The sequence below is a fragment of the Phodopus roborovskii genome, unplaced genomic scaffold, assembly GCF_943737965.1.
Source record: "Phodopus roborovskii unplaced genomic scaffold, PHOROB, whole genome shotgun sequence".
In the NCBI taxonomy this organism is placed as follows: Eukaryota; Metazoa; Chordata; class Mammalia; order Rodentia; family Cricetidae; genus Phodopus; species Phodopus roborovskii.
In genome coordinates this window covers 33144626-33167634 of record NW_026126525.1, presented here as the reverse complement: position 1 = coordinate 33167634, position 23009 = coordinate 33144626, and the positions used below count along the sequence as shown (strand labels likewise).

General features: G+C 36.3%; 1 protein-coding gene across 1 annotated transcript in view; it reads left to right on the top strand.

Annotated features, from left to right (window-relative positions):
• The window catches only part of Grxcr1 (glutaredoxin and cysteine rich domain containing 1), a 120836-nt gene extending 111519 nt beyond the window's left edge, over nt 1-9317 (top strand). Inside the window, exons 3-4 of the mRNA XM_051198449.1 lie at nt 1769-1834; nt 9138-9317. Coding sequence (XP_051054406.1) covers nt 1769-1834; nt 9138-9317 — 246 coding nt within the window. The remainder of the gene's footprint in view (nt 1-1768; nt 1835-9137) is intronic.
• The last annotated feature ends 13692 nt before the right edge of the window (nt 9318-23009 follow it).

The following is a 23009-nucleotide window of genomic DNA, read 5'->3' as shown; positions in this document are numbered from 1 at the left end:
AACAGAATTTATGCTCCAGAAATTATTTGGTTGATGAAAAGAAAATTCCATGCATTTAAGGGCAATGAACTAGATCTTTTCTTAGATGATAATGTATTCTACATAACTGATGGAGGCAAAATGCATTGCTTAGAGAAGAGCTGGGAAGCCTGGTTGCCCGTAGCTTTTATGAGGCATTCATTTTGTTTGTTGTCATTGCCGTGCATTTCCTTTCATTTGAGAAAAATGAGGTGTGTATTCTCTTTGCTGCCTTCGTTCTTGTGCAAAATTCCCCAGAGGATTTTCCCATTTTAGCCTGGTTAGCTCAGGTAAAGAACTGGAATGCTGCAAAACTAAAATATTACCAGTTCTTTCTTAGTTTCTACCTTTAATGTTTTGGCAATGGGCTTCCATCACTCGGGTTATGTGAACTGTCACATCTGCCTGTGCGTCTGGCCTGGTGAAACTATCAAGAAATAAATGAATATAATCTGCCTCCTAGGCTCTGTGCATTTTCTGTCTCCCTGTGCATTTGTCTGTAGTGGGTTTTAATATATTGACTTGACATTTCTGATGTTGCTATGTGTTAGAAGGTAGACTAAACTAAAATGAAACAAGGGCTAGAGGTTCCTAGGCAGCATGGGGAAATAACCTGCATTTCCTTAAAGAAGTCATACATTCTTCATCACATGAACAAGTGATCAAATGACCAAAGGCCACTAATCCCAGAAGGCATCCTGCAGCCTTAACCAACAGATCTTCAGCTCATGTTGGCATTTCCCAACACGTTATTCTTTTAACATTAATAAGCCATTGTCCAAGTGGATAGTTCTTTTAAATGTATTCACAGAAAATATACTTTGAGTAATTGAGATCTTATTATTTCTTTAAATGAGTATTTGCTGTGCTTACCACAAGCAGGGCTATAAAAATATGGTTGATCTTCCTCCCTGGGTTTGTTCATTAAGAAAAAGTGGGTTACACTCTTACTCTAAGTAGTGCAGGGTCAATGTGAGTGAGGTAGATGTGGACTCAGCCATTCATTAGTAATAATTGCCTAAACTGTCCTGCTTCCACCTCTGTCCTCTGAGAAGTTGAATAGAGGAGTGCTAAGAAGAATATAGAAAGGATAGACAACTGGGTTAGTTCAAAGAAACACGTTGAATGTGTAGGAAAGTGTCTACATAACACCTATTCTCACAGTAACATCAGCTCTGGAGCAATTCCCCTGCCTGTGTTCCAACTGCTTTTCTGCCATCTCCAGGAGACGTTGGGATTGATATTTAATTTTACTAAGAGTCATTTTCTGCTAGTAGCAGAGTCTACTGTGTCAAAGGTGATGATGATGTTTGCTCTATGACAATAGTGCTAGGTTAATTTTCTTAGCTGTTATTGCTACATTAGTGACTGCAAAGAGGGCCCTGTCCAGGATGACCTGGAGAAGGCAGAGATAAGGCAGGGTGTGGATTTGCTTAAAGCTCCCTTTGCTAGATGGAAGACCTGACTCTAAGTTGCGTGGGTGTGCTCTATGCATCCCTGTCTGGACCGGATGTGACAGCTAGTACTTCCCAGAACTTGCCCCTTTTTGCAGGCTTCTCGGTGCCCAAGTTGGTACTTGACATAGGAATGGGTACGTGACAGTGAAACTTGTTGGCCTTTGGCTAAGTTTATTCATAGCTGAGGGGGAAGGTTGTGTTCATTATTTTGTGAGTTAACCTTTCCTGGCTATGACTTTGGCTTTTCAAATACTAACACAATTTTCTTTTCTTCCTACCCCTCTTGCTAATAGGGTGCTGAGAAAATTTTGTCAATGAATGAATCAGGAGAACTGCAAGACCTCTTAACCAAAATTGAGGTAATTGTGTTTTTAACAACTTATTTTTAGTAATCAAAATGTTAAGCACTTTCTAATTGTAATTGGTTTCATAGTTGAATTTTTAATCCCATGTTCGTACAAATATGTAATTGTGTATGTGTGACAGTTTTTGTTGGGTACCACCTGCCATTGCATTTGTTCCAATTAGGGTGATTTGAATATCTGCTTCTAACAACCTCATCCTAAACTGAACTTTTTAGTTGGATTTATCTGAGACTAAATCTCTATAACAGAGGTGTTAAGGAAGTATTAAACTAGACAATTGTCTTAAAGCACACTTATTCCCATGTACTTCATCATTTACAAAGGTAACAGAAAAGCTATTTCCATGAGACACATGTTTTTATTTTTGTTCCTATCCTTTACAATTGTAGCATGAGAGATACAATTATTTGAATAGAGAGCATTAAAATAATATATAACTGGAAAACCTTTAGCATTTCTCCTGTAAATGATTGTATCAGCCCATTTCTTCCTGCACATAAGGAGACCATATGCTTTGTCATCCAGATGGAAATGCTTTTAAGAGTGAAAATTATACATTCATAATTATCCAGAGTTTGCCCAGGTGAAGAAGGCAGGCCAGAATTCACATGCTTTTACTGACCCTTCTTGTTCTAAAGTTATTTTTTATTCTCTCCCATACTTTCTACATCAGTCAAAACTAAGAGCTCTACAGTCCTTGGTTTTAACAGTCATTTTTATTGATATTTAGTCTTCCTCAGGAGGAAAACAAGCTGGGCTCATTCATTTGGCAATTTTTTTTAGTAGCTATGATTTCCAAAAACATTTCTTTGGGAGACAGCAGTGTCTGCTTGAAGATTTGCCTTCATAGAGCAATAACTCATAAAAGTTCTGATTTTTTTTACATTTCCTTAGCATACACAATGTTATGGTTTGAAAATTTGAGAATTTTACTAGCAATCCATCTCTACTGATAGCTATGTGACTTTGGACATGTACCTTCCCTCTTTGGAAGGCATCGGATGAGTGTGCACTTGCCTGTCTAAAATTCCATTCAGCTAAAAATATTTACATGGGTAGATTTTTTTTCTTTTTTGTTCCTATAGACAGCTTCAATTCCATAAAGCTGTTAATTTAGGTTAATATGTATTTTATTTAACTTGCATAGGTATATTATTTACTGTATGATTTTCTGAGCATGATTTAATGTTATGCAAATAATATTACAAATTGATTTTATATTGCTATGTGAATATTGAAGGCATTTAGTTTAACAGCTGCAGTCTTCTCCAAGATAGCCCTTTCTAGTAGCTCTTGCTTCCATGATGGAAACACTTTCTGCCTGAACTGTCCAAGATAGTAGCCACTGGGTTGCTGGTGGCTATTGAACATGTAACATGAGGCTGTGTGAGTGAGGAACTGATTTTTTTTCTTTTTTAAGATGAGGGTCTTATTTATTCCAGGTTGGCTTCCAACTTACTACATAGTTGAGGATGACCTTGAAATCCTGATTCTCTTGCTTACATCCCCCAAGGAAATGGATTTTTAAATTTTATTTAATTTTTTAATGGAAATTTAAATACAAATAGCCTTATGTAGCTCACATTATATTGGCTGGTTTTATGTCACTTGACAAAGCTAGAGTCATCAGAGAGGAAAGAGCTTCAGTTGAGCAAATGCTTGTTTAAAGTCCAGCTATAAGGGGTCTTCTTAATTAGTAATCACTGGAGAAGGACCCATGCCATTGTGGGTGGTGCCCCACCTGGGCTGGTGGTCTGTGGTTCTATAAGAAAGCAGGCTGAGCAAGGCATGTGACACAAGCCAGTAAGCCGCACTCCTCCATGGCCTCTACATCAGATCTTGCCTCCAGGTTCCTGTCTTGCTAGAGCTCATGTCCTAACTTCCTTTGATGATGAACAGTAGTATGAGAGTGTAAACTATAAACTATCTCCTTCCCAACTTGCTTTTTTGGCTATGTTATTTCTACACTGTAATAGAAACCCTAAGACAATTATTTTAATTCTATACTCAAGTCTTATAGGATGAATGAGCCTCCATACTTTTCTTTGTGCAGATGTATAACTGACTTAGATGCTCTGAACATCGATCCCTTTATATCCATGTTTCTTTTAGTCTGCCACTTAACATCTATTAACTAGATTAATGCAAATGCTCTTTCTCTTTAAGATTACAGAGCTTTGGAAAATTATTTTTCTCTTTTTAATGTTTATCTCGATGTTACAGTCAGTACAATGAAGGTGTGAATATTAAGACTATTCCTCATTGAACAGTTCATAACCACCTGTAACTCCAGCTCTAAGGGAACCTAAACCCATCTTCTGTACTCTACAGACACCTACACTAATATGCACACATCCCTCTATGCCCACATTTGCACTTATACCCATATAAGCATGCACATACACACAAACATTATTCTTTTGCAGTTTGTTAATATGTTGACCTTTCCCTAGTTCTCAGAATTGATTGAGATGCTGTCTTGTTCTCACACATTAATAACAATGGTTGTAATTTTCAAAATAAATTTCAATTAATATATACTATTACTGTTTCACTATGATATATATTATCATATTTAGCTCATATCTGTCCCCTGTCACTCTTCATTGATCCTGTTCAACTCTTCCCTTGTTCTCCTTCTTCCTCTAAACAGTCCTACTTTATGTCATATGTAATATATATCTTTTTTTTATTTTATTATTTTATTTTATATAACAAAGTTGAAAAGAATGCTGTGCTCTTGGCTTTTACTGTTCCAGCAATTGTAAGGAGTTACAATGTGATTGGACCTCTTGTAAACAAGGGTTTAATGGGAGTCAGCCCAGATAAAGAGACAGGACCTAAAGAAGCAATAGATGGTCATTCAAAGTGGATGAGTATGCAATATTCAAATATGAACATCTAGTACTCTGATTAGCTTTGGCAGGAGTTAAATATTCACAGGCTAGAAACATTTAATCCTGATTATGTAGCAAGTAACAGGCTTGGTTTTTTATATGTATATATATAACTGAAATAGGTTATATTATTATTCCCATGATACCATTAAGGAACTAAATCACTTGCTCAAGATGTTATAGAAAATGTTTAATTTCTGAATCTGGTCAGGCTGACTCTGAAGCCCCATGATACTAATCACAAAGCTACTCTCAATTCAAATGACATATAGGTAAGTGAGACATATGAGTTTATCATGACAAGTCACAAGACTTGTTGATAAATTTATCTACTATATTAGGCTTAGGGAATAAGCTGTTCTAACACCATGGTCTATTTTTCATGGAACCCTAGGAGATGGACAACTGATTATTTTATAGTAAGATATTACACAGGTTATACAGTTCTGATTTGTATTATTGGATACCACATGTCAGTCATACAACTGCCCAGGAACCTCATAGTCCAACTTCAAGGCTTAGCAGTTATCCTAAATGAAGGTGATGAATAAGCTTAGCACTTATATGGGGACAAAAGAAATAAATCAGAAAATAATTCTGCATTTCTAGTTCAATAATGCTACCATGTATACTGACCAAGTGAACACTTTTCTGGCAATCTGAGTGGCTGGGACTTACTAATGAAGATTGCTTATGTCTTTACACATGAGCACCAAATGGAGCAGATTTACATGACACAAAAGCCATGTCTTGCCTCACATTGATTGTTGAAATAGCTATTTTTAAAAATGAGAATAGAAGTGGTCTCAAAGTTTCACTACTGTGCCATAAACATCAAAATTAACAGATTAATTAAAGACATATTTATTTTCCCTTTACAGAAGCAAGTAGAAGGTTAATACTGATACGTTTAAATCAAATAACCCAGCATAATAGAATGCAATGTGGTTGAGTCATGTGACTATGAACTATTTAATGCACTATTTATCTGGAGACAGCATCTGGTGCCTATGACTTAATGTAGTGATTTATTAATAGAACAATGGCATACAATGTCTACCCACACTGTGTGCCAGCCAGCCTTCTATATACCCAGTGTGGATTAGTTCACTGAATCCTGTCAATAAATGAGTAATCAAAGAAAGATCTCATTTTACAATTCAAGGACTCTGAAGAGAAGATTTTAGGGTGACCTTGTTATACCAGTAGCTCTGTCAATATAAGAATGTGGGTTTAAGTAATGATGTTAATTTTCTCTTAGAAAATTTATTGGTTGTGACTTTCAGATAAATTATGAAGTAAGAGAAGACTCTTGGTTCTAGTGGATTTAATATTTGATGTTTTTATTCATCAAAAGTAATTTTGTAGGCTCTATTTCAGATATATAATGTAAAATAAATTCTAATTTTGTTGCACTACAATTTTGAGTTCTATGTACTGACAACCCAATGTTCAGGGTGAGCAAGTGACAGGAGAAAATGAGACTAGATGGTTGACTAGAGCTCACAGTTTATTTCAGCTTTGCTGTTCTTTGTCATCATAAATACATTCTTTGGGAAAACCATATGCTATTTTAAAATTTCATCATTCACAAGTGTCCCAGAACACAGTGGGAGGTGGTTTCAGATAAAATCCACCTGATATTCTTTTATATTTATTATTGAAATGCTGAGGTACATTTTTTAAAACTACCAAATAATTTACATCAGTTGATAAACAGCTGTTTCCCAAACATCCCTCCTGTTGCCTGACAGCACCTGCCCTGTTAGTTTGCCAAAGAAGCTTGATTCCCACTTACATTTTTAACTTCATGTAAATGCTGACTGGTTTGTAGTTTATTTCCAAGGAAATATGTGTATTTGTATAAAAATTATTTGTGATCTATCTGAAATTCAAATTTAACTGAATGTTCTTTATTTTTTATTTTCAATATGTGGCAATCATGTTCTACTTAGAAGCCAAAACTATTTGCAATCTTGCATTAATGAGTGGAGTCCTAGACTCCTCCTGACCATGTTGCTCTCTATTCTAAGCTATAGGCTGGCTTAACATCTGTTTTGTCTAGTTGATATAATTCTTATAGAAATGATGCTACTTGTCTGTATCTATCTATCTATCTATCTATCTATCTATCTATCTATCTATCTATCTATCTATCTATCCATCCCCTAAGTGTGCCTCAAACTCATTGTGGAGCCAATGATAACCTTAAACTTTGTATCTTCCTCCCTCTATTTCTGAAGTTTTGGTTTTACAAGTGTTTACTAACAAGACCAGCTTGATATTTTTGAATTCATCCTTCTTTCACAATTAAAGTGGTGTCAAGCATGTATTGACAAGATCTTTTTTTCTAATATTTAGCTTTTAAAGTATGTACTCTCCCTCCAAATATTTAGAAAGGAATTTTAACATTATGAAAACTTTAGGTCAACTTTCCTTCCTTTATATGGATCATTTCTTGCACAGAACAATTACAAAAATCATATAGTTACCTTTTGCATTGAACCTGTCTGTGTTGGAGATCTTTGGATCTCCTCAATCTTTATAGCATTTCCAGTTTCAAATTTTTATCCTCAAGATCAGCAACACCTACTTTCCACAGAAGTTAATTCTGTGCTGTAAAAAAAAATGAAATATTACCTAGGTTTTGTGTCTTACTATAACAGATAAACAAAAGGGTGGGTCTTGGGGAAAATGTATACATGAAAAGAGATTTAAGGATGTATATCTGAAGTCAATTGTATTCTAATATTTACTTTCCCAATTCTGAAATTACTTATAAGGATAAAATTACATTTACTTATTTTTCCTGAATTCTTTTAGTTGTAGATAGTAGGGAATTGGAGAGTAAATCCAGTTAGTTAAGGTTCCTCTTCAATTAAGTTTTTAGAGATTTTGATGTACAATTTTGACTCTATATTGCAAAACTGTATGGGTCAAATATGTTTGTCTGAGTTTGTCATTTTGCAGGTTTGTGTGTGTGTGTGTGTGTGTGTGTGTGTGTGTGTGTGCACCTATATTTTCTAACCTTGCACAAAGTCAGGCTTTCAAACCTTGCTGCCAATTCCTGTATTGTAAGTCACAAACAGCATGAGTTCTGTTTGTTTTCCTTCTGCCATGGCTAATCACCCCTGGCATAGTGAGTTCCAACTGTAGACTCTGAGAAGCTTAAATGTACAAAGAAGCAAACTGAAATAAATGTGAATGTTTTATAAAATACTATCTTCCATACAGAAACAGGTTGTATTTTTTTCTATATTTGAGATCCTTTGTCATTGCTTGAGGTAGAAAGACTGATAGCTAGTAGGAAAGGTTTATGATGTGCATACATGTCTCAAGATATCTGTGTCTATTTTCTTAAGTATCAAATGAAGAGAATGATGCTTAAATAGTGTCTTTCCTGAAGATAATGTCTATATGTGGAGGGGGAGGGTAGAGGAACTAGCATATAATGATATACTTGAAATTACTTTGTAAAGATTAAAGAATTATTCAAATTGGCAGGGAAGTGATTGATAGTGGCTCCTTCAAACTTTAGCTCATAGTTTTTTGATTTTTTCAAATTCTTTATTGGATATATTATTCTAGAAGACAGAAATGTGTTAAGAGATTCAAAAGGGAAAGCTACAAGTATTTTCTAATTATCTCTTGTTATATTGGTTGGCCAAAAAATGTTTTCATATGCTGAAACTCTTGAAAGTATGTGCCACTGATGGGGGATGTTCTTCTATATATATATATATATATATATATATATATATATATATACATACATACATACATATATATATATATATATATATATATGCTTCTCTTATTGGTTGATGAATAGAACACTAATTGGTTGACAGCCAAACAGGAAGATAGGCAGGGCTAGGTGATGAGGAGAATTCTGGGAAAGGTAGGTAGAGAGAGAGAGAGAGAGACTGCCTAGGACAGAAGCCATGTAGACCACACAGGAGTAAGGGGTCTGGACTCTTTTCCAGTAAGATAAAACTATTGTAAATACTTAGATTAATAGAAATGGGTTAATAACCAAGACAGAGCTAGCCAATAAGAAGCCCTAGTCATCAGCCAATGATTTTATAATGAATATAGCATCTGTGTGTTTATTTGGGTCTAAAGCAGCAGGACCCTGCAAGAAGAATTTCCGTACACACTTTACCTAAAATTTACTAGACTTTAAAAACCAAGCCTGTGCTGTAGATGACCATCAAGGAAGGCAGTGAAAGAATCCTGCAGTTGTCCATTCCTTAGGTCTCATGGATATTAATGGCAGATGCTGTTAACTGCATAGCCACAATTATGACAATGTTGTTTTACAACATCTCACAATACTGATTGAATTGTTTACATTAACACATTTTCTGTTCTTTCCTGTTTCTTGCTTCCCTATGCAGAGAGTACAGCATCCACATGAGTGTCCTTCCTGTGGAGGCTTTGGCTTCCTTCCATGCTCCGTGTGCCATGGAAGCAAGATGTCAGTGTTTCGAAATTGCTTTACAGATGCTTTCAAAGCCCTGAAGTGTACAGCTTGCAATGAGAATGGTCTTCAGCGCTGTAAGAACTGTGCTGGCTAACTGGAGCTTCTGCTGGGGAAAGGTTCATTTCATTAAACAAAGGCTAAAATTTGGTTTCTAAGCTTTTTTTTTTTTTTAAGAAAGTCATGTTTTTGCATTAAAAAAATAAAGTTTGTATATTATAATTACCTTTGGTTTAATTTTTGGTTCTGATTATTTTTGTTGTTTTCTTAAATACATATTTATTTATTCAACAACTGCTATGGCCAAAGTCTGGTTCCCCAAATGTTTCTGAATTTCAAAGGAACGAAAATGTGTTTCAGTGCTTATTGCAGTGTCTCTCTCTTGTTTAGGATGGTTTATTAGAACTCTCTAGATGTATAATGCATTTGCATGCATTCCTCAACTTTAGGGAAGCATATAGCTTTAAACAGAGGGAAATAACATATTTTTAGGCAACAATTTCTTTTGTTATGTAATAGTCCCAAAGCAAATGACATTAATTACACAGATAGATTTTTTGGAGGATGTTATAAAAACTGCTGGAACAGTTGTGGAGATTGACGTGTGTGTGTGTGTGGGTGTGTGTGTGTGTGTATGTATGCATGTACCTATGACATATGTGTCTGGCAGATGTATTACTATCCTCAGAAGACAGAAGAGGATTCCCTACTAGTTACAGGCAGTTATAAGCCACCTGACAGATGCTGGGAACTGAGTTTAGCAACTCTGGAACAGCAGCAAGTGTTTAGACTGCCTAGCTCTCTTCCTAGTCACCAATATTACAGAATTCTGAAACCGTTTCAGAGAATTAATTTTTATGTCTTGAAAATCAAAGTTAATTACTTGTGTCTTCGGTGTTCATGTGAGCTGTATATGTTTCTGGCATAAAGTAGGAAATCAGTCAGGCAAACAACAAATTTGTTAACACAAATACCTACATAACCTAAAATGTTAGAACAAAAATAAAATTGTATTCTGCATCTCTATGCTCTGAAAACTTCGTATTCTTCTCTGTAACTATTGATTTCAAAGGGTTGGCAAACTGGTTGCCATCAAAGGAAATATGATAATGAGATCCAATCCAGATTTCACCCATTAAGCCAAAAAGCAAAATGAAAAGGCTCAAGAAAGGATCTTCAAAAATGTTCTAATACATATAACTGCATAAGTAGTTAAAATTATTTTCTTTTTCAAAAGCCATTTTAAAAATAAATTACTATCCTTGATTACTTAAATGTTTAGAACATTGATCTAGTTTTGTCTCTCATGAGTAGAACTTAACAGCTGGGTGTCTCAGCTGGTCTTCAGTATATGCTGGAATCCTGAAGAAGTAGGCGCCAATGCCAGTGAAGGGATGGATGTTTTGAGAAGGTCAAGCAGAACTAACACACCCCCATTCCTTCTTCCCTTGCCTTTATAAAAGCTTCCATCAAAAGGTGTGTCCTAGATTAAAGGTGTGCCTTCCAGTCTTAAGGTCTGGATTAAAAGGTGTGTGTCTTCCTGTCTCAAGATCTGGATAACAAGTTTTCCCTCATTTTCTGGATTATAGTTCATTCCAGATACAGTCAAGGTGACAAACAAGAATAGCCATCATACCATTTGTCCTAAAATTTTGATTTCCTTACTCATTACTAATTTGAAAGTTACTTTTTACAGAATAGTTACAGAATAATTTTCAGTGCATTGAATCTAGTTTTCATAGATTAGATGGCTTTCTTTCTCATTGTTTTTGCATCTTAATGAGCCCATGCAATGTTTAGTTAAAATAGACTTTCATTCAATTAAAATTACTATGACTTTTAATTACACAATTACATGTAACACAATTATAAGAACACCAGGTGTGGGAAGAAAGAAAATGGTTGGTATATATATTTGTCTTCAGATAGTAGTAGAAGGCAAATAGACAAGAGTGGTTCTCTTGGTTGCAGACAGTCAGGAGGCAGAAAGCATCAGAAGAATTGGATTACCTGGGGTTTGGAAAGGGCCCCAAAGTATTGAAAGTACTGAAACGGAAGTTTGCTAACAAGGCTTGAGCCAAGTCTTGTGCCTAGCAGTAACCAGGGGCTTAGGGCAATTGCTTTTCTGATCACCTCTTAAGCTCTAAGCAGCTGGCATCGCCTAGGCCACTAGCTAATGTTAGCAGTGTTTAGCTGGAGGACCAAGTATGTTGGGAAACAGGGTTCTCTTTGCAAGTATTCTCTTAGAGGTATGTCCATTCTTTCCATTCAGGAAGAAGGAGTCTCATTGCTCATGCTGCTGCATGGGGCTTCCTTTTGATGGAAGTGACTGCAAAGGAACCTAGGAAGCATCTCTTTCTTTAGGAAGCCCTGGCCTCTTTGGAGATCATTTTGCAAAGTGACAGAAAATGGTTTAAACTGTAGCGAAGCATCCATTGATTAAAAAAACACCATTCCTCTTGGAGAAGAATGAGCATTGTAATGGCAACACTTGTTCTAATTCTATGTTGCACTTTGTAAATTTTTTCCATTAAGTATAGGACAGAATACACTAGAAAATTAAAAGTGCATAATTTAGTGATAAGGTGACTTAGAATAAGAATAAAACTTTCATAGAAGAATATAAGACATTCTGAAAAATGTCTTATAGGTTTTAATATTAGTGCTAGTCAATATACAGAAAATATCCACATTGATTCCTCACACTGCTTCATTTAGCATTCTGTGCTCTTAAGTTGTCACCTTTTAGTCTGTGTACTGACTGTCCCCTTATGTCTAAATTGCAGACACATAGATTAGAAAGGTAAGTATTGCATATACAATTCAGACAATAGTGTTTTGATGCAGCATCAATTTGTGACCCTGGATGAAAAATGTTAAGACTAATAGAAAATAACTGTCTTTACATTGTCAATCATCTATTTCCTTTTTTTTTTCCTTGTTGCTTTGCATCTAATGAGTAAATATGCAAAGTCCAGAGCTCCTAGAAGAATTTCATCCTGGAAGACCACCTGGTACCTTGATTTCTCTGAAGTCTAGGTCTGTTTTGAGTTTTCTGTCTGTTATAGATTTTACCTGAAGACAGAACTGTCAGTCTATTTCCTATCACAGTTTTGTTTTTTACCTAGGCATTTTTAAATCATGTTTTATTCTTTGAAAAGAGAATTATAGCTTTTTGTTTTCCCCAAGATACAAGTGCTCTTTGTATTCTTCAGTAGTTGCTATGGCTCCTTGAACTGTTATAAATATGCAAATAATTCTGGTATCTGTGTTTCTCTTCCCTTATTCTTCTCTGCCTGTATCTGTACAAATAGGGTTTGAGGAGGGGTTTGCAACTTACTTGCAGGGTGTACACATAGTAATCTAAATAAAATTCTTAAATTTGATAATAATGTTATGGTGATAATTATAGAAAACTTCCTAACTTTCTGGAGGCAAGTTTAAACCTATGAAACTCAATTTAAAAACTTACCAAGAATTAATTGTAAGGGACACAAAGATGCGTGTGACACAGCTTTTGTTTCCAAAGTGGTTCAGATTAAGCATGTGGCAGAGATCGAGGATACAAATTGTGTCCAATTATTGATTGCTAGATATGTGGTAGAGATACTAAAAATAGGATGTTCAGAGGAACAAAACACACTAGTCTTGTTGACTGATGTAGTTTGAAGCAGTGTCTTTGGTAATAGTTAGGATAACAGCAGCCAAAGTACAGATACCAAGACCTGCTATAAAACCAAGTGAGAGGAAGGCAAAGTGCTTGCTATAATGGCAGGCTGATGCAAGCATTCACTATGGCTTCAAATCCAAAGATTTGTAATGCATGCATTACAGAACATAGGAGATCAGGCTCTGGATGCCAAACACCTGGTTTGGATTTCACAGCTCCACCATTTCCTCTTTGTGTGACTTTAGGAACTTGTCTGTCCCTTATCTTCCTCCATTTCTTAGTTATAAATTTAGATGTAATGCTAATACCTACAAAATAGTCCTACCGAAATGGTTAAATAGTACATAGAACTTGTTTATGTTAGTCCTTTCCACGCAGAGTTTAAGATCATTTTGGTCCAGATGGTGAGAAGCTCAAGGGAGTCCATATTCATCATGAAGCCAATGAAGATATTGGCAATCAAACTGCTATTACCATGCTATGTTAATCTGTATAAAGACAATAATGATAAGATTAACAAACATGAGAGCCTGGAAACAACAACTTGAGATTTGGGGAGCAGCATATGTCCTTACCAAGATATGGTGCTTTTTAATAAAAAGAAAAGTAGGACGGGGTGTCTGGAGAAATGATGCAATAGTTAAGAATGCTTGCTGCTTTTCTATAGCTGCTTGCTGATTCAGTTTTCAGTACCCATTTTGGAAGGCTCACAATGGCCTGTAACTCCAGCTTCAGGAAACCTGATATCCATTTCTGCCCTCTGTGGGTACTTGCACACAGGCAGCTCCCACCTCTCTCCCCACACACAGAGAAAGAGAGAGAGACAGAGAGAGACAGAGAGAGAGAACATGAGAAAGACATAAATGAGAAAAAGAAATCTTTAAAAGAGAACACATGGCTTTGTATTTTGCATAAGGCTTTATGAAAAACCCTTTTCCTAAATCTGAGAATGAAGAGACTGAAGAGGAAATAGATCCTTCGTGCCACAGTGAACTACTGATAAAATTATTTTAGCAATTAGACCTGAGTCCTTCCATCAGGGACCAAAATAACAGCAACTTTGTTGAACTGGAAGCTGAAACCACCACAGACCCATTTTTAGCTTCCGTTGTCATCAAACTCAAAGGCAAAAGGTTAGTATTCAACCGGCTGATAGATTCTACTTGTCAATATGGAGTAGTGCTATTGTAGAAAGATGTCTTGAACACAGACAGCTTTTCAGAGATAAAGGGTGAAGAGAGACTATTGCACTACAACAAAAACAGACAGGCAAAGGGCTTAGGTCTGGGGAAGTAGGTTTTGGATCTGGATCAGGAGAAAACCCCAGTTCCCTGAGATGCTAGCTGAGAGCAGATATAACATGAAATAGGATGAGGAAGTTACAAACACAGATGAAAAGTAATGAATGACCTGCTGCAGAATTGTAGGTGAGAGCATTTATCCACAAGATGTTGGGAGACCAGAAGTTAGACAGACTCCCTTGTAGGGAGACAGAGAGAGGTGCCATGACTAGGTAGTGGAGATGGTGAATATCCAAAAATGGTCAGTTTCTTCATCACTCCCTGGCTTGAGACAAAGCCTGGCAGTTTAAAACAGAACCCCTGTTAGCTTTTGTCTCCCATGAGCAAGTCCGTGCTGATGGACTGGTTCAATAAGTTTAAGGCCAGATCAGAACCTGTCATCTGTGTCATATACAGTTGTGGGCCAATCAAGCATCCTACCTCTCCTCAAACTGACCAACCCCAAATTAGGAGAGGAAAATCCTCCAGAGGCTTCAAAATCCCAAGTCCTCAAGAAGAGATTGGGCTTTCTTTCTTTCTTTCTTTCTTTCTTTCTTTCTTTCTTTCTTTCTTTCTTTCTTTCTTTCGTTCGTCCTTAATTCCTTCCTTCATTCCTTTCTTTCTTCTTTCTTCCTTCCTTCCTTCTCCTTTTTCTATTTTATTTTCTTATTTTACATATAGATCCCAGTTCCCTCTCCCTCCCAACTTCCCATGTCTCTCCCCCAATCCCTCCCATCCCATTTCCCATCCATGCCCCAGGGAGGGTGAGGCCTTCCAGGAGGGATCATCAAAATCTGTCAAATCATTTTGGGTAGGGCCTAGGCCCTCCCTAGCATCTCTAGGCTAAGGAGTATCCCTCCATGGGGAATGTATCCCAAAATCCTTTTGTGCACCAGGGATACATCCTGATCCCACTGTAAGAGGTCCCATAGACTGTCCAGGCCTTCTAACTGAGACCCACTTTCAGGGGGGCCTTGTTCCATCCTATTCTGGTTTTCCAGCTATCAATCTGGGGTTCATGAGCTCTCCTTTGTTCAGGTCAGCTGTCTCTGTGGGTTTCTGTATCCCGGTCTTGACCCCTTTGCTCATCACTATTCCCTCTGCAACTGGATTCCAGGGGTTCAGCTCAGTGTTTAGCTGTGGGTGTCTGCTTCTGCATCCATCAGCTACTGGATGAAGGCTCTACGATGGCATACAAGGTAGTCATCAACCTCATTATTGAAGAAGGTCATTTAAGGTAGCCTCTCCATTACTGCTCAGATTGTTAGTTGGGGTCATCCTTGTAGGTCTCTGGACATTTCCCTAGTGCCAGATTTCTCTTCAAAGCTATAATGGCTCCCTCTGTTATAGTATCTCTTTTCTTGCTGTCCTCTATTCCTCCCCTTATGCAATCTTCCTGCTCCCTCAAGAAGAGTAGGGGAGAGGAGATTGGATTTTCAGCTTTGCAGAGGGCTCTTTTTCCCTGTGTCTGCTGTGCCTGTGTGTTTGTGATTCTTCAACTATGGATTCTGTATTTATTTATTTATTTATTTATTTATTTATTTATTTATTTATTTTATAACCAAGTCCATTTAAATGAAAAGAAACATTTATAGACAATATTTGGGAATTTGGGCATCGTTCTTTCCAAACTACTTCCTGCTGGTAAGGGGCGCTGTCATGGGGGATTCTAAGAAGATGCAGAAATCATGGCTGTAGTCTGTAAGGCTGCTTTGTCCAGCTGTTTTGAATGGAGGATCACTTGGTACTCTGTTTCAGGTGGTCTGGCTTGATCAAACCACATTAGTCTAGAAGGAATCCACATCTTTTCATTTTCTGTGGAAACAAAAATAGAAATCCTTTTCCCCAGTAACTTGTCCTTGAACTTAAATTTTGAGTCAGAGCTTTTTTTTTTTTAAATTTATTATTTTACATGTCGATCCCATTTCCCCCTCCCTCCCTCCCTCTCTCCCTTGCTCCTTCCCTCCCTTTTACCTCTCTCAATGCACCCTAACCACCCTCCCCTCCCATCCCCCCAACCCAATTCCATATATAGGGGAATGCCATCCAGTTGGGGTCATGTAGATCTGACAGGTCATGTGAAGTAGGGACTAGGGTTTCTCTCCTATCTCTAGATTAAGGCAGTTATCTCTCCATGGGGGATGTGTTCTCAAGGCCCTTTTGTGCACCAGGGATACATCCTGGTTCCACTGTCTGAGGTCTCTTAGACTGCTCAGTCCTTCTGGCTGAGACCCATATTCAGGGGGGCCTGAGTCAGTCCCATGCTGGCTTCTCAGCTATCAGTCTGGGGGGGCCTGTTAGCTCCTCCTTGCTCAGGTAAGCTGTCTCTATGTGTTTCTGCAGCCTGGTCTTGTCCTCTCCATCTGCATCTGGGTTCTAATTCAACTCAGTGATTATGTATGAGTGTTTGCTCCTGTTTCCAATGGGCATTAGATGGGGGCTCCATGGATAAGTTAGTTGTTGACCTCACTATCTGGGAATGGCTTTTATGGTAGCCTTTCCACTGAAGCTCAAATTGTTAGTTGGTGGCAGTCTTGTAGTTCTCTATATATTTCTTTGTGTTCAACTTTATTTTCAAACCAATATTAGCTCCCTCTTTTATTCTCTCTCTCTCTCTCTCTCTCTCTCTCTCTCTCTCTCTCTCTCTCTCTCTCTCTCTCGGATTCTTCTTGCAGTGCTTGAGATTTCTTTGTTGTTACCTGTCGAGCTATGGTGTTTTCTGCCTTGTACTTCTTTAACTGACAGAAAACAAAATCATGATCCCTAGCTAATCATTATTATATTCCCTTCTTATCTCTAGATGTATCTCTGTAGGTGTAATTAAGTGTCTCTCTATTTTCTTTCCCACCTTACCTTTTTGTGTTTGAGTATGTTGTTGACAATTAATTTACTAATCAAATCTATATTTTACTTTATATTCCTATCAAAGCTCTTTTAACCATCATCCAATATCTCCCACTTAATCAAATTCCTTCCTCTTTAATTCAGCTGCAATTTCTTTCTTTTACCTGTGGGTTACCTGAGGACATTTTGTAAGTTTCAGAGCTCTTGCTTGGGATGGAATGGTTTTCAGTTCAATAGTCAACTCATGAGAACAGTTGTGTTTGGTTGTTACAGCATTGTGCTTTGGAGAGTTGCATTTGGAAACTTGAGTATGAGCTTAGAGGAAGTGCAAATTCTGTTCCCTTTTTGTGGGATGGTAGCAAGTACAATACAACAGGAAGTGGAAATAGAGGAAGCTACAAGTGTGCTGGAAGTGGCAACTCTGCAGGAAGTGGCAACTATGCTGATGTGTTTTCAGCTGGGAGCTTGAGTAGGTATGAGGATTATTCCATTAACAGACTGGTGAGGCACTAGATTAAGGATCTCTCAGGATTTTGAAAAACAGAAGTACTTGAAGGAACCCTCAAGTGAGACATGTGTATTACCTGCTAATAAGATGGGAATGCAAATAATTAGATAAAAAACATCAAAATAAAGTTGAAGTAAGCTTATGCCTGAACATTTCTTTTTACCATATTGGGAGTGATTTTTACTGCATAAATTCAGTTACTTCTGAATTTTAAATTAATACATGACTGTTGCAGATTTTTTTTTTTTTTGGAAAGAAAAGGTACCAAAATGTATCCCTTTGACATTATTTCAGAACTTTAAGTTTGCATGAATTGTATAAAGTTGGGCTATTCTCTGCGCTTGCCTGCACGTGAGCACACACACACACACACACATGCATGCGCCAATAAGCAGACATTTCTGTCCCACCAGCTGCTTACCAAATAAACACACAGAGACTTAATATTAATTATAAATGCTTGGCTGATAGCTTAGGCTTATTTAGTTAGCTCTTATAACTTAAATTAACCCATTTCTATTAATCTATGTGTTGCCTGAGGTCCATTTACCTCATGTACATACCATCCTGCTTGCTCTGTATCTCATGGGATTTCCTTCTGACTCCCCCACTCTCTGACCTTCTTCTTGCCAGCATTCTTTCTGTCCCCCAAATCCCCATAGCCACTTGCCAATCAGCTTTTTATTAATAATGAGTGCAACTCCTCTTCACAGCATACAGAAAGGTTATTCCACAGCATGCACTACTGCCACCCACACAAATATCTCCTCACTACTTTTCAGTCATAAAGTCAAGCAAAATACAACGATTTTTTTCAAGTTTGGCTCAAATGTATCATCAACCAGACAGAGGAGAGTGGAGGAAGTGAGGTGAGGGGTTAAAAGGATTTTGAGAGCGATCATGAAATCAGTAAGCACAAATTAGGCAGGAAGATTATTTCAAGAATTCAAAACTTACAGAAGAATGACAATTAATCACTACCACCCTGCACCACCACATTGGTACTTATGATTGCAATATATTTTTAATTATTTATTACACAATGGAATTTAGTCATTGTCTTAGTCTACAAGAAAAGCAGTAGAACTGTGCAATATGACATAAGTAATATAAATAACTTTATTAAAATCAATAAGTTTATATTTATTCAAGCAGGGATTAAACCATTTATTATATAATCTACTTTATCATTGTTGCTATGGTAGGATTGCATTTATGCAACCAATTTTGTTCTTTTTTGTGATAAATTATTACCTTTTCCAATTGTATTTCTGAATGATTCAGAGGCAATTTGGTTTTGAAAAGTTGTAAAATTGCTTTGAATGTGACTATTATTGGACCTCTTATTCACGTTTCTAGAAATAGTATTACAAAACATCTAAAATAAGAATAATTTTTGTAAGTATATTTAAAACATAGTATGTTGGGAATGTTGAGTGATTAGAAAAACTCACGACATTTTCTGAAGAGATTACTACCTTGTATGTTTTAATAATGCATTTTAATCTTTGTATTATCATTGATGATAAGTGTAACATTTGAGTCAGACTATCTTCCTCATTAAGATTCGCAGAATGAATATTCCGTTGTTTACACACCTTTACATTTATTGTTCTCCAAAGCTGGCAAAAAAGGGAAACATAAGAAAAAAATGGAAGTCCCAAGAAGACTGATTCTGACTACATTGATATATATATATATATATATATATATATATATATATATATATCTTTTTTAAAAAATTTCTTCTGTTTTAACTCTTTCAAATAGTCCCATAACAAATAGGAAAAGGAAGAAATTATGACAAAGTTAATTATTTGCTATGTGCTCCAGATACACAAACAGCTAAATCTAATGTCAGGTTGAGGAATTTCAGGCTCTTTCCCACCCTCATTTATTCTCTCCAGTTATGTTCTGAACAGAACTTAATGAGTCAGGAACAAAGCAGGATTAATGACACTCATGGACATCCTATGTGCAATTATCTCTTGATAACATGGTAATGAGAAAAGGCATTGTGAAACATGCTCTGAGTTTTTATCCTTTTAGAATAGGCTTGTGGTACTGAGAATTTTTCTGAAGACTCATTATGAAGTGAATATGAAATGCTAGAGCACTCTTGGCCTCACGGACTAGACCCAAGGTAAAGTCTGAAATGACAAACTAAGAAGATGTAATGCACAGATGCTACACCTAAGGAACTTGCCAAATCTCATGTTCTTTTTACTTCAGGACATCTGAAACCTCTCCCAATAATGGTATATGTTAATTTCCTCAGAACAATATGAACATTTTATATAATAGAATACAGAAAGAATAATGCAAGGTAAAAGTAAAAAGTACATGTGTAGAATACAATGGTTGATTCACTAAAACTTCAGCTTCATAGACATCTAAGTCATAATTAGTCATTAGAGAGACTAATTCCAACTTGGATTATACATATGAGTTTTTCTTTTCTTTTTTAAAAGTATTTTTTTTACTGAAGTTAAAATATGAAATATAAAAGCATCATGTTTTTTTCATTTCCCTCTCAAACCTTTCTTATATGTACACCCAATTAATGGTTTCTTTTTCTTTAATTGTTGATATCTATCTATCTATTTATCCATCATCTATCATCATTCTGTATACCTATATGTGCATATCCCTCTCATGCATCAAAGGCTCATGAGAATTTTTTTTTACAATACTTACATTTTTTTCCAAATAGAAGCTCAGTTATACTATTATACAACTGAATTTTTATTGTTTCTCAATTAAATCATTGTTGTCTGCCAACTTGTCCTTAATGCTTAGTATGGGAAAATTAAATTTACACATTAAACCTGGTTGAGGTGCTAAAGTGAGATGATGCATAAAACTTACTGAAATACTCATCTTGAAATTGGACAATTCAAGAACAGACTTAATGAGCTTTACATTATAAAATAAAAGAAATAAACTGTCTTGACCATTGCATAAAATTTTAAGGAGTCCCATGTGTATAATGTAATTGGTAGCTTATAATGTCTTCTGTTACTTTCATCATACTGAAATATATTGTTCAATACTGCAGATCTTCCATTTTCCTTGGTGCTTGAAACTCATATGTCATAAATGCAATAAATTTATAGTTGAATTATAGAATGTGAAAATTATGCTTAGATTTTGTTGGTGCCCTAAAGTATTTTTTTGTAAGTACAGTACACATTGATACTTTTCTTTTACCAGGGATGTCTAATACAGACTCTAAGAGACAGTGTCGGTAACCTTAAGATTTATTTGTTTATTCATTTTTATGTGTATGTCTGTTTGCATATATGAGTTTATGTCTGTCATATGTATATGGATCCAGTGGATGTTGGAATAGGGCATAAGTTCCTCTAGCACTAGAGTTATAAGTAGTTATGAACCTCCATATGGATTCTGGGAACTGAACCAGGGTCCTCTGCATGAGCAGTAAAGGCTCTTAACTAACTGCTTGGCTTCTCTCCAGCCCACATCATCAGTATTTGAGCAGATTAGATAGAACTTTATAAACAAACAAACTGGAAAACTGTTTGTTTGTCTTCATCTAGCTTCCTTATGTGTTCCTAATGCTCCAAAGAAGGAGTGGAGAAATTTACATGTGTGGATATTATTCCTTATGTGATTTCTCTGACTGCATTTGTAAAACAACTGTATTAAACAATTCCCTGATTTTCCCTTGCAAAAGAAGTGAATACTGGGAATCTGAGTTTTGAAAAAAACACCTGTCCTTTGATACAATTCCCAGAGAGGTTTTAGGACAGCACTTTAGTGTACAGACAGGACCTCATTTGTCAATGTTACTACTTCTTATGTTTGGGGCTTGTAGGGGAAGTCTCTCTCTCTCTCTCTCTCTCTCTCTCTCTCTCTCTCTCTCTCTCTAGCTCTTTAAGGAGCATATATATATATATATAATTTGATCGATCAGCTCTCTTTCTGTGACCATTGTTCTTATTTTTCTTGTATCGTTGCAGATGAATTTGGAGCTTACAAACAGAAATCTTACTCTTCATTCATGTTTTCTCTCCCCTCAAGCAGTTGTCTTAAAACAATCCAAATGATCAACTAGAGTATTTGCAAACATTGACTGTTTATTGACATTCAGATTTCTAAAAGAAGTCATTCTGGGTTGTTTGGTAAACTAAAATACTTTACAACTAGTTATTTCTTAAACATTTTAAATCAAACATGATTTTATTCATAACTCCCCCCCAAAGAAGTAAACAACAATACCAGTCAACACATTGAAAGTTAAATATAGCTGAAATAACAGTTTTTTGTTTTTCAGTCTTGCTGACAGTTTTAAGAATCATGCCAACATTGCACGTCTGGATGAACTGTGAGACATTTTTCATGGCTGGAGAGTGCTTTTTGGATGTTAGTGAAATATGTGTTGTTGCTCAAGATACCAAAGCCTGGCTTTTGTTTTAATGTTGACATTGATCTATCATAAGAGAACAAGAAAACTACTAACATTTGAAAATCAAAATTTCTCTTAAAACTGGAGAAGAACTAAGACAGAACGTCACAAGCAACTGGTAGGTATACAATTTTGTAGAAAGACTCTCTGAAAGAAGTCTTGGGCAAATATCAATCATCCCTGTCACTAACTTAGATTTAACTATCAACTTTATTCCATCTCTTTTATAAATTCTAGCAAATAGCACAATAAACTACTAATGAGTATGCTTATTTTAATATCTGAAAGTCAGGGTTGAAGCATTGGTCTCAAAGTGTAAAAAGGGGTTTCACCAGCTGGAATTCAAAGACCATGCTGTGAGGAAGACTTATTGCCTTTGGCTGCTCATTGGGAGCCCTTGCTAAGCTGGGCACACTCTCTCCAAGGCCATTCATCTTCCGTGGAATTTCATCCAAACATGCAGACACTTCCACCCCATTGCACAGCCCACCTGAAGCCTTATTCATTGTATTTGATTTATTTATATTGTGGATGTTTCTCCCAATGTTCCAATAAGAATTTAATATAAATTCAACATCCAAGGCAAATCTACCAACCAAAAATGGTTTTAATAAAATCCAAGATTTACAAAGAATGTTGGATGAGTCATTGTTGTAAGAATACAATCAACAAGGAATACTGAGGGTTTCCATGGAGTTTTGAAGGCAAAGATATTTTTGCCTCTGAAATGAAACATTCTCATAAAAGGTCACATATAACGTGGAAGATAAAGAAAGTTAGCTGTTTGATGGTAGCTGTATATAATGACTAAACATTAGTCTTTGGTTTTGATATTTTCCTTTGAGACAATCTTTTTCTACAGCCAAAGCTAGCCTAGAACCCTTCATTGTACAGTCTCCACTTCCTGGACTCTGGGATGACAGACATGACACCATGTCTAGTCAGCATCAGTGTTCACAATGAATTTATAATCACCACATTTTATTTCTAGAATATCCTTGGTATTTTAAAGAGAAATAACATGCTCAAAATATACTATCCTATTCTCTAAATAGTCA